At 45.9% G+C, this 14868-nt stretch overlaps 1 protein-coding gene across 2 annotated transcripts; it reads left to right on the top strand.

Moving 5' to 3' along the window:
• The first annotated feature begins 385 nt into the window (after nucleotides 1–385).
• Nucleotides 386–12474, top strand: capzb (capping actin protein of muscle Z-line subunit beta). Of its 2 annotated transcripts, XM_049022854.1 has the most exons (10): nucleotides 386–682; nucleotides 3461–3550; nucleotides 6391–6512; nucleotides 6725–6838; nucleotides 8362–8503; nucleotides 9104–9220; nucleotides 10193–10258; nucleotides 10380–10456; nucleotides 10853–10966; nucleotides 11459–12474. In XM_049022854.1, the coding sequence occupies exons 1-10, from the start codon at nucleotides 680–682 to the stop codon at nucleotides 11544–11546; spliced, it is 933 nt and encodes a 310-aa protein (XP_048878811.1). In that variant the 5' UTR covers nucleotides 386–679; the 3' UTR covers nucleotides 11547–12474. The 2 variants fall into 2 exon arrangements, with proteins under 2 accessions (XP_048878811.1, XP_048878812.1); XM_049022855.1 differs by lacking the exon at nucleotides 10853–10966 and having other exon boundaries at nucleotides 387–682.
• The last annotated feature ends 2394 nt before the right edge of the window (nucleotides 12475–14868 follow it).

Raw genomic sequence — 14868 nt, 5'->3', positions numbered from 1 at the left:
CCTGACATCCTCATACAGCTCCGTAAATAAGATCAGATCAGGTGTCTTTCAACAAGTTAAGTTCATTTGACAGTGCAGCGCATCACTAATCATTCACAAAAAAAAACGTTTATTGGCTTGACGCTTTCTGCATATTTGACGTTTAAAACTGCTTAACGTTTCAATCGACGCTAAGCAACAAAGAGGGAAACAAGAGAACCTTCCCATAAAGTCTGAGAAGGAAACCTTGATTTCCCATCCGGTATTACAGACTTTTGGTGAAAGACACGCCCACCGAAGCATTGGTCCCGCCCCCTCGCCTCGCTTTCCTTACTTGGCCATTACTTTGCTGCTTCTCTCTGATTGGCTGTCCCTCCGAAGAAGTCAGCGTAACCCGGATATGGATGCGCCAGTCGCTTTCTCAGCGGCTGCCCCTCCCTGTCCTCGCCGTGTTCATCGCAGCCGTCGTCGCCCTCCTCATCCTCCCCCGTCGTCCTGATTTGCTTCGGTTGAGGAAGTGAAATCGCTGACAGGGTTGGGTTCCGAGAGAGAGAGCGAGGCGAAGATAAACAGCAGTCGTTGGGAAGCGACGGCAGCTAAACGGGGAAAAGACGAGCCGGAGACGCGTACATAAATAAATAAACGAAATAAACAAGCGGAAAGCATTTAACTGCTGAGACCTACTTGCCGAGTCGCAGACATGGTAAGGCCGTAGAGGCGCAGGAGGAGCGGGAATATGATTTTTTTTGGGGAGGGGTGCAGAGCGAGTAAATTAACTCCTGCCCTTTATAGGAAGTGACCTGCGTAGCGCTTTATTTTGCCGGCACGATTGACAGCCATGAGCGATAAATAACGCCCGGGAACTGAGCTGTCCGCGCGGGCACCTATTTTCATCAGCGAGCCCTGGGCTAAGAGGCTAGCTAGCTGATTGACGGCTAGCAGTTGAAACGGTTCGCAGGAAGTTTTTTTGGATCGAGCCGTTAAGGAAGGCTGTGAAATTGACCGCCCCCTCATGATTATATACAGACTGGGGTTAGAATGGTAATAGGGCAAGGCTGCTTTGTGCGGCTAAAGTGCCCCTTCTGCGCGCCTGTGTTTCAGGGGCGCGTCGGCCACTGATACGGATCCGATGCCAGTGCGACTGATGGTTTTGCATCTTTCGTATGCACGGTGCCACCCCTCCCTCGATTTCGAACAGTTTTAAGAGAATATGAGGGTAAACACGTTTTGTTGCCAGCGACTGAGAGAAGCAGCTTCCCGCTGGTGCAGCCAGTGTGTCATCTGGAGCGTGCTCTGGGCGCGCGCCGTGATTGCCCGTATGTGACAGCAGAAGTAACATGTGATGTGACTCTCGGAAAATAACAATAAGGCGGCCAGCTCAGTCAGCAATAGTAGCATGCAGATCGATGACTGCCTCGTGCTGTTGTGGAACAGTAACAGGTCCTTTGGGTACAGTAAATACAGATGTGTGACAGTAATATGTCATTTTTGAAAGTGACTCTCAGTTGCACATCTGACAGCAACACAGAAGAACAGGAAGGCCAATCTGTGACTATTAACAATGTGCAGATCCGTGAAAGTAAAAGTGAGTTACTGTTGTATGACAGCAACATGGTGAATAGTGTACCCTTGTAACCACTTAATTGTTATTTTTTTTCTTTGATGTGCAATTGTCCGTGATTTTCATTTTCCTACTTTTTTTTTTATTTCAAAAACCTAAAGTATGATTATGAAAACCGCAAACGAGTAATCGCTGGCTAACGTGACGACTCTGTCTTCTCTGTTTTATACGACTCATGCTTAAAATGAAGATGACAATAAACAAAAGGTTTAAATGTATTTACTGCCAGATTACTACATTTACATCAGCTTTGGTAATGGGCAGGGTAAAAGAGAATCTATGATGTTTCAGATTGATGTGTAAACATACAATGTGGAGTCTTAAGAACACAAGGGCCAAAAAAAAGAGTTTGTGCGTCCAACCCTCAAACAGTGTTCTGTCCAAGCCGCTGATTACTTAAGGCAGAACCAGATGTTTCGCAACTGTAACCCTGTCGACTATGTGTCTGCACTCCTGTTGTTTCTACCTCACACTGTCTGCCCAAAAATCACTGCCCTGGTCTTCCCATCAGTGCATACCCCTGTGATGGAAACACTAACTGGGTTAGGGGTACGAGTGGATGTGCCAATCCTGAGGCGTGGGCCGATGTTATCTGGAAACAGGAAAGTGTCCCACAGAGAGGGTTGAGGACGTGTTTGGTGGATATGAGAAGGCCGAGTGAAATGCACCCACCTTGGGCTGCCCGGCCGTTTTTCTGCACTAACTGTTGCTTTTTGCAGCCTTTGGAAGTATTTTGAAATGGGTGGACCTTTAGTGCTTGTCCACACACTGGTCACAGTACTGCGTGATGTGTCTGCAGTGAGTTGCAGCGTGTTTATGCTGGGCTAGTGCCCCGAGGAGATTCCAGTTACATGGCAGTGTAGCTCAGGGCGATAGTTCACCCCAGTTCAGATTTTTTATTTATTTATTTTGGTGGGAGAACATCTGATATCTGCTTTGGAAAGTGAGGAATGTTCATTAGTGGTACGAAAAGATGTCGGAGAACAACCCGGGGAAGCATCTGTGTCTGAAGGAGACAGTGGTGCATGTGGGAGGTGGGTGCTGCTCCGGCAGCCTAGTCACATGTGTCTGTCCTCAGGTGGGATGCTGGTTACCTCTTGAGTTTGGAAATGAAACATACTTTATTAGCCATTAGTACCAGTAAACCTGCAGGTACATAGGAGTTCATTTTGACTTTCACGGACTCCATCTTGTCCTGGTTTTGAGGTCAGAGATCAGGGTCAGCAATTTATCTGGCATCGTTTCGAGCAGCTGGGGTTTGAGGATCTGCTCATGGGCCTGTGGTGATGTTTCGATGTGTCTCGTCAGTTCCTTCACCCGAGTATCGCATGGTGTGGCCTCTTCACACATAGGAATGTGATGTCTGTGAGACACGCCTGCAATGGACAGGGATGGGTGCTGTGTGTGTTAGAGCATGGGGTAACCCCTGGGTTTGATTAAGCATAAGCGCAGTGTATAAAGGTGGGATTCCCCTCACCGCCTTCTGGGAATACAGCATGGTGCGTTCCATGTTTTGGTCATGTCTGTTTGTATGCTGTTTTATTGAATTTCTCTCAAGCACATGCAATTTGTGTCAGTGGGTCTTTTTTCATGACGAACAGGTCGGAGCAGCACATGTAGAGGAGTGTAGGTTGGGGGTCTTTTTTGCACGAAGGTATTACAGAATGATGGACTCCTGTCCTGTTTCTCAGTTGGGTTTCTGGAGATGAAAAGTTAAGATTATGCAATTTTGCCGATGCCTGAGAGATGGTAGTCATGTCCATGATGCTGATGCATTTGTGTGTGTGTGTGTGTGTGTGTGTGTGTGCGTGTGTGCGTGTGTGTGTGTGTGCGTGCGTGCGCGCCTGCGTGTTTTTGCAGACTGATCAGCAGCTGGACTGTGCCTTGGACCTGATGAGGCGTCTGCCTCCCCAGCAGATTGAGAAGAACCTCAGTGACCTCATCGACCTGGTAAGTCACCCAGCAGATGAATGTTGTGTTATATCTCTGACTATTCATTTACACTGTTGTTACCCTTAGAAGCGAGTTGTCAGTAAGTGCCAGTAACAAACAAATGTTGAGGAAACAGTTTAAGGAAAGACTGTATATAAAAATAAACTGAAATTGAGTTGAGAAGTTAATGAGTAATTAGAAGCTGGCGTCCATATGTTAGAGAGTTGGTTAGGTTAAAAGCTAACAAAACAAAAACAAGACAGATTTATAGGGGGCTTGCTTTATGAAAAATGGAAGAATGTTTTTTGTGGTGTGGATTTACTTTATTTTTCTTTGTCTGCTGAGGGGTCAGGATGGCTCTGATTTTTTTGAAGGACTGTACAGAATATTTAAAAACTGCAGATATAAATTGCAGTGTACTGGGCAGGCAAGAAGCAGTGTCAGCTGTATCACAGTGTAAAGTCAAAGGGGACTCTCAGTTTGCTGGTGGCATTGATATCTTGTGGTAAAGGTCTCTATTTTCTAGTCTAATACAACAAAAGAAATTGAGAATTTTGTTTTGCCTTCCGATGTCTCAGTATGTTAAAGATCTAGTCTCTAAATAAGTGTTTCTCAAACCAGCCCTGGGGGACTGCCATACAGACCGTGTTTTTGCTCCCTGGAGCTGGGAGGTAGCAAAAATCTGAACCGTCTGAGGTTTCCCGAGGACTGAGTTTAGAAACACTGCTTTAAATCGAGATGCTCCCATGCACTGTCTGCTTAAATGTCCATGTTTTCCTTTTTACCCCCTTTTTATCAGTCTAACTGAATTCCCTCTTGCTCCTTCCCCCGGAGTCCACAGCGCACCGGTTCCCCTCCTGTGTGTGGTTGTTAAGAGTCATTATTGGAGCTGCCAATCATTCTGCTGCCCCCTAGAGGCAGAGCCATGCACGAGTGGGTCAGCTGACCCGCTAGGCAGCCGTCTGACCGGTCGCTCAGCGCCCAGCCACATAGACCACCAAAGATCCGCCTCGTCTCCCAGGCCCTTTCTCATTTCCTTTCCTTTGTGCCCGTCCCAGGCATAAGGTGTTGTGCCAGGTGTGGGAGCATTTCCATGGTAACTGGGGAACAAGGTGGCCATTGTGTCCCTCTGTCTGACGGGCGGGGGGGATTTTGTGTGAGAAGCAATTTGTCGCTTGTCGTCTCAAAGGGTCTGTTTCTCCCTGAAAGCATCTCAAGTTTTCTCTTCCCGCATCTCGCCTTCCCTCCCTCCTGAGTTGTTGCCTGTAGTTGTAGCTGAGATCACACTTGGCATTTCTTCTTATTTATTTATAACTTCCACCATACCCGTTTCACTTAATATCTCTCCGTCTCTCTTTAAACTTGCAAATCAATGCCATCGTTCGTGGGCTTTTGGGTTCATGCTGCAGAGGAATGGTTACGGGTGAGAGTGGTCTTCGTTCTCGCTTCTGAGGTACTTAGGAGCACGGCAACTTTTGGACAAACCCCGCCAAGAGAGCTTCCCTCGCCGCTGTCGCTGCAGTGGCGGGGGGGGGGGGGGGGGGGGGGGGGCAGCTGGAGAATTTGAGCCGTCCAACTTTGCTTAAGTATCAATGTGTCCATTTCAAGAGTGAGGCAAGAATGTCGGCCTTGTCTCTCTCCATTACCGTCTCTGTTCTTGTGTAAGTGCACCTTGAAGTACATGCAGATCCGCCCTTCTGCCTCGCAAGTTTTGGGTCTTTAGTGATGTTGCAGGCAGTCTGGGGGGTCGCTTTTATAAATGTGGTTTATTTGGTCTGTTTTGCATCTGTGAAATCTGCACATCACTCTTTGGATGCTGTTCCTCTTGCACTTTGAGTCAATTGCACATGGTTCTCATATGCTATGTTATTGCTTGTAGGAAATCTTTGCACCATTTTTCTCTGTTAACTTGGTTCTTTAGTTTTGCATATAATGCACTGTGGAGCATTTCTCCTATGCGTCTCGTAATAATGTCCTGTCTTTTGTGCTGGGCAGTATACCCATTCATCCGGTATATCAGTTTTAATTTCCTGTACGATACGGATTTTTCATATGCCGCCATAATGTACTATAGCTACAACGACAGCTGTAATGCTTCAATAGGCAGCAATTGATATAATGTTGACCCCTAGAAGCGCTATGGGCCGCTGTGCATTGAGAGCGGACCCCTGTTATCTGTGCATATCCTTCTTACTAACAGTTATATGTTTATAACAACAATTCTCCATATATAACTGTTTAGCGTTATTGTATTTACAGTATAGCACTGCTTCAGTCTGTACCTAAAATTTGGATTATGTGTAATATAATTAGGTTTGCAATTTAATGCATATCGGAAAAGCAAAATATTATCAATTTATCTCTGTAATAATCAATAAAACATGTCGCTGTCGAACTAAACTATCAAGCTAAGACGTGCAAGTAATACTATTAAGCTAATTGTAGCTTAAACTTTTTATAGGCCTAATAAAAAACACCTTTTGAAAAACATTTGTAAAAATATTTTATTGATGTAAATGCTTACTGCGGTTGGGGAAGGAAAATTCAGGGGAAAAAATACTGTGAAACCGCCAGCATCGTAAAAAATACCGTGAAACTGCCAGCATCGTGAAAAATACCGTGAAACCGCCAGCATCGTAAAAAAAACCATAATACAAATTTTTAGTCATACCACCCAGCACTTTCTGTCCTTCATGTTTCGCACCAAACCACAGCCAGTTCTGGTATGTTTGAACATACTGGTGGAGCTCTGGTAGAGAGACGGTGGTGAAAGCATGGTAGGAGTTTTCTAGATCCTGATGTCTAGTGGTGCAGATGAGCCCAGTGAGACCCTCCCGTTGTGTGTCCCAACCCCCCAGGTGCCCAGCCTTTGTGAAGACCTGTTGTCTTCAGTCGACCAGCCCCTGAAGATCGCCCGGGACAAGGTGGTGGGCAAGGACTACCTACTGTGTGACTACAATCGTGACGGCGACTCCTACAGGTCATTCATAGAATTGCAATCTCATTGCTGCTCATGTTAATAGCAGAAAGGCTTTCAAAACCTTGAGAATGGGGGTTATATCTTACATGTGGAAGGTTCTTAAATTTAATAGCCCCTTCTTGGTCGCCTGAAAGAGCTGTCTCAAACATGTGATAAATATACAACCATTTTTTTGGGACGTATCTGACTCCATCACCAACCTTTTCTTGCAGGTCCCCCTGGAGCAACAAGTATGAGCCCCCCATCGACGACGGCGCCATGCCCTCTGCCCGCCTGCGCAAGCTAGAGGTGGAGGCTAACAATGCCTTCGACCAGTACAGAGACCTGTGAGTAGTCTCCCCCTCTGTACCCTGATTTGCTTGCTAAGTAGGGTGGAGTGGGCTCTGGACCAATGGAAAGCATCTTGTTCTCACATGAGCTCTTTGATTGGCTAAAAACAAACGAGGGCAATTCAGCATGGTGTTAGACCTGGGCTGCTGGCTCATCGCTTGGGTTGTCTGCTGCAGTGGGTCAGACCATAACACGTATCTTTCTGACTCTTGGCTGGTTTCCTCCTTGGGGTTTTTGCATCTTCCCCATGAATATTGTTGTATTTAGGGTTAAACGGTATGGACCAAAAACCATATCTTGAAATTTTTAGGCAGAATTGGGGCAAAGGATATTTATCTCAACATTTTCTGAAGAATGGGCTATATGTACAGTTTTGAGTCGAAGCCACATGTCTCAAACACTCTTAATAAAGCAGAGTTTGGTCAAAACAAAATGCAAGTGCGGGGTTTCCTTCCCTGTTTGAAAATATGCATTTGGAAACTGTTCAGCATAAAAATGTCTTTATTGCGCACACAGGTCTCAAAATATAGGCAAATTAACTTGCATCTATTATGGTGTCAAATAAAGCAGCTGCGACTTGAGAAGCATTTCACTCCACAACGTCCACCAGCAGACGTAGTTTTTTCTCAAAACAGAAGATGAGTGGTTAGGAGTAAGAAAATAAAATAAAAATCTAAAACCTGTTTGGTAAATGGCTTTAAAAGAACAACAGCCCGATAGCCATTGAAAGCACACTTAATAACTGAAGAAAAAAAAACATTTATGGTACTACCCTTCAATAAAATGAAACAAATATTGCGAGTTACGATATGTTTATCCTCTCGGCCGTCTGTCAATTTTTTTAAAACAAAATGAACTAAATAACATTGTTCCCTCACCTCTCCTCTCCATCAGCTTCTGCATGAGACGCTAACTGAATGTTTAGAATTTCGCTGTGAATTCTGGGAGTGTGCAGCAATATCATGACTGTGGTGTACTATTCTCCCACTTGTCTATCAAAATACTACATTCATTACTGCAGTCAAAGAAATAACGTTTTTGGCTTTAAAATTGATGCGCAGTACCAGTGCATACCCACGTATTGTCTCTTCCTGTATCTCATTTGAAAATATATCAATATACTGTAAAAAGTCGATACACCATTGAGGCCTAGCAGCATCCTACAGGCCAGGATCCTCTCATGGGTGTCATGACATCATATTTCTCGCTGACAGTGACCACGGGGTCAGGTGATCTGTGACACGCAATTGAATTCCTTTTTGTTAGGTGGAACTCTCAGTACCCCATCATTGTGATTTATAGTGATTAACAGCCAGTGCTTGCATCTCAGGCAACATAAGCCACTGTGTGGGGTGTGGCAGTAAATCAAAGTTATGATTATAGTATAGTGTGACAGCAGAGATTTTGTCACTGGCCGGTTATTTTAGTGCGAGGTGCTGTGTATGATCGTGTGTACTCTGTAGTTTTCACGTTATGCGGGTTCTTGCCCCTCCCCCTCTGAGCTGTTGTCCCATGACAGGTACTTTGAGGGAGGCGTGTCATCGGTGTACCTCTGGGACCTGGACCATGGCTTTGCGGGCGTCATCCTCATCAAGAAGGCTGGCGATGGCTCCAAGAAGATCAAAGGGTGCTGGGACTCCATCCACGTGGTGGAGGTGCAGGTGAGTCGGGGTAGGACCTGCCATTGCTGGGCTCATTCCATCTCTGTTACACTCCCTCCATCTGCATTGCTATTGCGAGGCCTGTCTACACACATACTTCTTCCTGTCCTTCTTTTCTTACTCTTTTTGAATGTTTGAATGTCTTTCTTCACTTCTCTCTTGCTCTTCTTATCCGTATCTCTCAATCTTACCCTTCCATTGTCTCTCTCACCGTTTCTGCTGCTCTCTCTCCCTCCGTCTCTCTCATCCGTCCTACCTCTCTCTCTTACCCATCCTGCCTCTCTCCGTCTCTCACTCTTCTCCTCCATGTCTCACCCTTCCTGCCTGTCTCTCTTTTTGTGTCTCTCTCTCACCCTTCCTGTCTCTCTCTCTCTCTTTGTGTGTCTCTCTTACCCTTCCTGTCTCTCTCTCTCTGTCTCTCTCTCTTACCCTTCCTGCCTGTCTCTCTCTTTTTGTGTCTCTCTCAGCCTTCCCCGCCTCTCTCTCTGTTTCTCTCTCTCTCTTACCCTTCCTGCCTGTCTCTCTCTTTCTGTGTGTCTCTCACCTTTCTCTCCCATGTCTCTCTCTCACCCTTCCTACCTGTCTCTCTCTCACACACAGGAGAAGTCCAGTGGGCGCACGGCTCACTACAAACTAACCTCCACTGTGATGCTGTGGCTCCAAACCACTAAGACGGGATCTGGCACCATGAACCTTGGGGGTAGCCTTACCAGACAGGTAATGGCCCCCTGCAGACTGTACTAACATCAGGCATGCCGGGGAGGTAATGGGTATGGATTTGATTGGCTCACACCACATCAAGTTCTGCCTGTGAGGCGGTTCCCTGGTTACTTATGGATTTCCACAACCTAATCACATTGCTGTGAATGGGACCCCCCCAGTGATGTCACCACATGTATTAATATAACCTCCTGTGTGCAAATGTGCTTTTTTAATGTAGCTGATCCTGCAATCAGGTGATGTCTGTGTTAGTAGAGGAAGCAGAGATACCCCACACCCAGGGGTGTGATGCATCTGAGAATCTCGCGGCTTTCTTGGATGTTAAATGTCTGCCATGTGTATCTGTGGTCGTCTTCAGTCCTGTATTGTGAAATGTTATGGCATCACAATGAACAGACCCATCTGTTATCGGGGACACAAGCAAGAAATAGGGGCTTTATTTTGTGACAGCATCACAGAACTATTCAACAGAAACAGTGTGGAGGGCCTGTTTACTGGGGGGGAGGCGGAAAAGACCCCCCCCTCATCTTGCAGCCCCATTTAGTTTTAAGTACAAAATGCTTTTTGTCTCCTCAAACATCTGTGGCAGTTTTAAAATCTGGCAAATTCCTCTGCAAATTCAAATTGAAGGCAAATGTTAAAAAAGCATGTGTTAGGCTATTAGTTCAGTCAACAGCTCAGACAAAGAAACTTTAATTAAGTCATTATTGAATAATTAAAAATGGCTGGTCTCAACAGTGGTGAAATTCCAAGGGGACATCGCATGAAACTACCAGTTATCTGCTTCTGCATGCAAGAAAACGAAAGAGGGTTAAGGGGAGAGGGGCATTTCTGCTTTCACTGCTTATGTGAGTGAAATGAAGTTTGTATATATTCTTTGGACAGATGCTGGATTGATAAGCGAAATGTCACATTGATGTATAATAAGCATATTTCTGATTTTTCATTTTCATAACCCCTCCCCCATAGATGGAGAAAGACGAAACGGTGGGAGACTCTTCTCCACACATCGCCAACATCGGCCGCCTCGTGGAGGTGAGGAGAACTGGCCTCTCCTTGCCACAGCCTGTGGAATGTGCCGGAACGTCCCCCACAGGAGTCGTCTTTGCCTTTTATTTTTTTCCGGCATTAAGTTTCTTGTTACCTTCTCTCTCAGGACATGGAGAACAAAATCCGCTCTACCCTGAACGAGATCTACTTTGGGAAGACCAAGGACATTGTCAATGGCCTGAGGTAATATCTCCTTGTCGGGAACGGCGTTCAAAAACGGAACAAAGCGAAAAGAGTTTTGGGGGAGAATGATCTGACACGGCAGAGGGTTTGTGCAGCTCTGTGAGCCACTCCCAGCTGCCTGACAGAGGGAGTCCCTGTTTGGCTGCAGTTTAACTGCAGTCCACTGTGCCCTGTGAGCTTTCACCTTTTCCTGAAATGTCCCATTTCCTCCCGTGTACCATTTCAGCCTGTTCACCCTCCTCCTTTTAATGATCCCACATTTAAATCCTTATCCTTCACTTTCCCCTCTTTCTCCTGTCTTTATCTGTCCCCATATCGCTGCCCCCCCCATCGTGCCTCTGTTTCCCTGCCTCTCATTTCGTCCCCTGTCCTCCATCCCCTCCCCTCCCTCTCCAGATCTATTGAGTCTTTGCCCGATAACCAAAGGTACCGTCAGCTCCAGAAGGAGCTTTCTCAAGTTCTCAACCCAACGCCAGAGCCTCATTCAGGCCGACAACTAGGGCGTGGGAGGTACAGACGGCGCTGTCCTGCGCTTTGGCATGGTGTGGGGATGGTGTGGTGCGAGGCTGGGTCCTGAACCCCCGGCGGTGATCCCAAATGCTGGGTTACCCCTGCTGGTCGCCCTGACATCTGTGGCCTTAGGATCACAGAGAGCAAAGCCTGCAGAGTGACTAATCATACAACAGCAAACCGTGTCATGTTTTCTAGCTACTGAGCCTGTCTTTTAAAGGTGACACCTGATGGCGCGGACACTGACTCTACTAAACTTGCTTCTATGCTGTTTAACAATGTATGAATTTATTAACCTTGTTGAAGTCCCCCCCCCCCCCCCCCCCCGACTGGATTTTAATCAGAGAAACCTCCCGCGTTCCAGATGCTAAGTGGACTAATCTTCCGCCCACTATAACGCTTTCCTTATTGGCTGCACAGGTGCCTGGAAACGCTCCCTTGTTTAAAGTTCAGCTCTCACTCAGTCTGTCTCCCTCTTTCCCTCTTTTTCAGGAGTATTCAGACCCTGGCTGATATATCCAAGCAAGAGGCTTTGAGGAATGACCTGATGGAAGCGCTCAAACGCAAACAACAGAGCTAGAAATGCCCTTGCTCTCTCTCTCTCTCTTTCTCTCTGTCCTGTCTCTCCCCTTTTTCTTTGATCCTCCCTTCCCCAGGGACTGTTTATGGTCCTCTGTCTGCCCAAAAGCTCTCTGTTTCTGTCTCTTATTTTTGTCTATTCTGCTTTCATGTCGATCGGCTAAAAAAGGAAAATGTATTTTATTCATAGCTATTTTTATTTTGTTTTTCTTTTTTCCGGGAGCACCTCATCGCCGTGGAAGTCGTCGGCCCTCCTGGCCGTGTTCCCCTCCGAGTGCCAGACTGCGATGGCAGAAGTGCGGTATCGCTGGTTGCCACAGCGACTTTACCCGCTTTCTTGCCGGGAATTTGGATGGGGCTGTACACCACGACCTTCGCTTTTTCTACTAAAGGCAGCTGGGCCTGGCTGGGAGTGGAGCTAGAGAAAATACATTTTTTTTCCTGCATCTTTTTTTTAAAATCTGTGTTCTAAGCGTAATATTGACTTTTGCGCTCAATCTGAGCTCCGCCTCTCACGCCTCCAGGTTTCCCATGTAAAAAGTAAAATGTTACTGTTTAGCCCCGCGAGGGAGTCTCCCATCAGTTTCCTGTGCTGTGGGGGCCTCCAGCTGCTGCCTGCTGCCCCACCCCTCTCGTATCCTGCCCCCATCCTGCCCTCTAGTGGGGGAGGAGGTAATTGCTGACAAATACTCAGATGTATAGAAAAGGACAGTCATAATAGGAGGAGGAAATATGTCTACAGTGTGAACCGATATCACCACATTTTTTTTAGGGGGGGGGGTTGCTTTGTGGGAGCGTTTTTTTTGTTTTATTTTTTTTTTGTTTTGTACTTTTGTCGGTTCAGTCATTTCTGTTCTTGGAATGCTTACAGTCTGTTCGTATTGGTAGAGCATCCATCATCAATAAAAACCAAACGTGATAAACCGCCACTGCTCTAATGCTGACTCCCCGCCTGCCGCCATGCCACCGCCTCTGCGAGCCAGACGTCGCAGCTGCGCAAAAAACCGAGGCGCAAAAAAAGGAAGTCGAACAAATTGCGTTGCCATTTGTCGAGAACTGAAAAATCTGCAGTAGGACCCCCTGTGATTTTACAGCTCTCATGTGAAACTGCGCTGTAGTTAACGACAGACCTACATAGTTCTGTCAGTGTAAATAAACGTGCTATTAAATGTTAAGAAGATGGACCAACAGGAAGCATTTTTTGATCACAAGAGAAAATTTGCATATAGCAGCAAAGAAATGAAGTGCACAGATGCAAAACACTGAGAAATCTCAAAACAGCGTGGGAACAATGCACATTTACACTATGTACCACGACATTGTGCAGAACTTAATATAAATTATCAAGATGTGCACATGTGACAGTCATATAGTTCAAGACTTTACCACATTTCTGAGCCTTTCGTACAGGAGTGGGCATGTGAAGCGACCAGTGTGTACCGAGCTTCTGGGATAACCTTTAGGTCGACTCTTCAAACTCAGGTGTGAGGACTCTTCAGCCAATCAGTTCCCTAATAAGTTATGTAATATGAAGTTGGAGCGAAAACCCACACATACAACGGCCCTTCTGGATAACATTGCATACTCCTGCCCATAGTATATGGAACTGCCTGTTTAGGTGCCAAAATGTTGCTGAAATCACATGTTTGAATGAATCTTGTCTGGATATCGCTTTCTTAGTCTGTGGCAGTTACACGTGTCTGTATGTCTACGTTTTTCATTTTAATCCAATATACTTTCTAAATACCGTTTGCTTTTAGAATGCATAATCAAGTTTTGGATGCGTGATGTCACTGGGAAAACAGCTGGAAGTCTGATGGACAGGATAAATCTTGGAGGTGACTGGCACTGAGTCGTGCTGCAGGATATGCTGCTTAATAGGGTCACGTTTCTTTAATGCCTATGACGCCTGAATGAGTGATGTTTTATTTTTTTTGGGGATCTGCAATGCGATCTGCATTTTATTACCCAAATCATAGGTGCCATTTCATGTGGAATATTTAGAAAAGGACTGGCATCTTACCAAGGGTCTACCCTGTCACTATACCCTAGCGATGTGCCCTAACACTGTACCCTGTCACTGTACCCTAGCGCTGTGCCCTAACACTGTACCCTGTCACTGTACCCTAGCGCTGTGCCCTAACACTGTACCCTGTCACTGTACCCTAGCGCTGTGCCCTAACACTGTACCCTGTCACTGTACCCTAGCGCTGTGCCCTAACGCTGTACCCTGTCACTGTCCCCTAGCGCCCTGCCCTAGCGCTGCACCCTGACACTGTACCCTAGCGCTGTGCCCTAACACTGTACCCTAGCGCTGTGCTCTAACGCTGTACCCTGTCACTGTACCCTAACACTGTACCCTGTCACTGTACCCTAGCGCTGTGCCCTAACACTGTAACCTGTCACTATACCCTAGCGCTGTGCCCTAACACTGTACCCTGTCACTGTACCCTAGCGCTGTACCCTGTCACTGTACCCTAGCGCTGTACCCTGTCACTGTACCCTAGCGCTGTGCCCTGTGCTGCCTTGTACAGGCGGTTTTCCCCCTTGATCCTGACCAGGATATGTGGTTCAGAATTAGAAGGATGGGAAATTTACAACAATAAATGAATTTAGAAAAAAAAAATCCTTTATAACTAGTTTACCAATAAAAAGCCTGCATTTGGGTACTGATCTATCGATACGATAGATGTTTTGTGTATTTAAATGGAACGATGATCACAGCCTGGCAGTCTTTCGCTCCCGAGCGTCATTAGGCTCGACTCGACGTCACGTTCTTGTCCTTGGTAGGGATTGTCCACGAGATGGCACTGTTTATTATGTTTCGCACGTTTCTTTCAATGGAACACTTCACTAGTTTTAATACAGGTAACTGCTATCTTTCTTGTACAAGTTCCCATCTCCAGTTATGTAAAACAAAACAGAGACCCAGTTACAACTGCATACACCCTTTGCATTGCTCAGTATGCTCAGTTGCTTTTATTTTTGCTTAGGCGGAGTTCCACCTGCTTTTAATACTCAGCATTTTTGCATGCACATCTGGTAACTGTACCGAAGTGTTATATATGAGTCTGAATAGTTCAATATAAATTATTCTATCGATATTTATGCTGACAAGTTTGCAGTAGGTTTTTTCAGATCTAAAATGAACTTTTCATATTGGTAGTTATAATCCTTAAATGCCCCTAGCATTTGATTGTTCATTTTCAGCGCTGATCGTTGTGTTATCGATCGGTTTTGGAGGATGTGGAAATGACGAGGCTTTATAAAGTATCTTTATTTTAAAAGCATGAGTCTCTTCTTATGCTCTAGTTTAAGAGATC

Source organism: Brienomyrus brachyistius, chromosome 8 (assembly GCF_023856365.1).
Source record: "Brienomyrus brachyistius isolate T26 chromosome 8, BBRACH_0.4, whole genome shotgun sequence".
NCBI lineage: Eukaryota > Metazoa > Chordata > Actinopteri > Osteoglossiformes > Mormyridae > Brienomyrus > Brienomyrus brachyistius.
The sequence above is the reverse complement of the archived record's forward strand: the minus strand, read 5'-3'. Positions and strand labels throughout refer to the sequence as shown.

Bases quoted from the DNA above. Each gene is read 5' to 3' on its own strand.
- capzb (XM_049022854.1), top strand. The intron at 6,513-6,724 runs GTCATTCATAGA...CTTTTCTTGCAG, and splicing joins CGTGACGGCGACTCCTACAG to GTCCCCCTGGAGCAACAAGT. The intron at 8,504-9,103 runs GTGAGTCGGGGT...TCTCACACACAG, and splicing joins TCCACGTGGTGGAGGTGCAG to GAGAAGTCCAGTGGGCGCAC.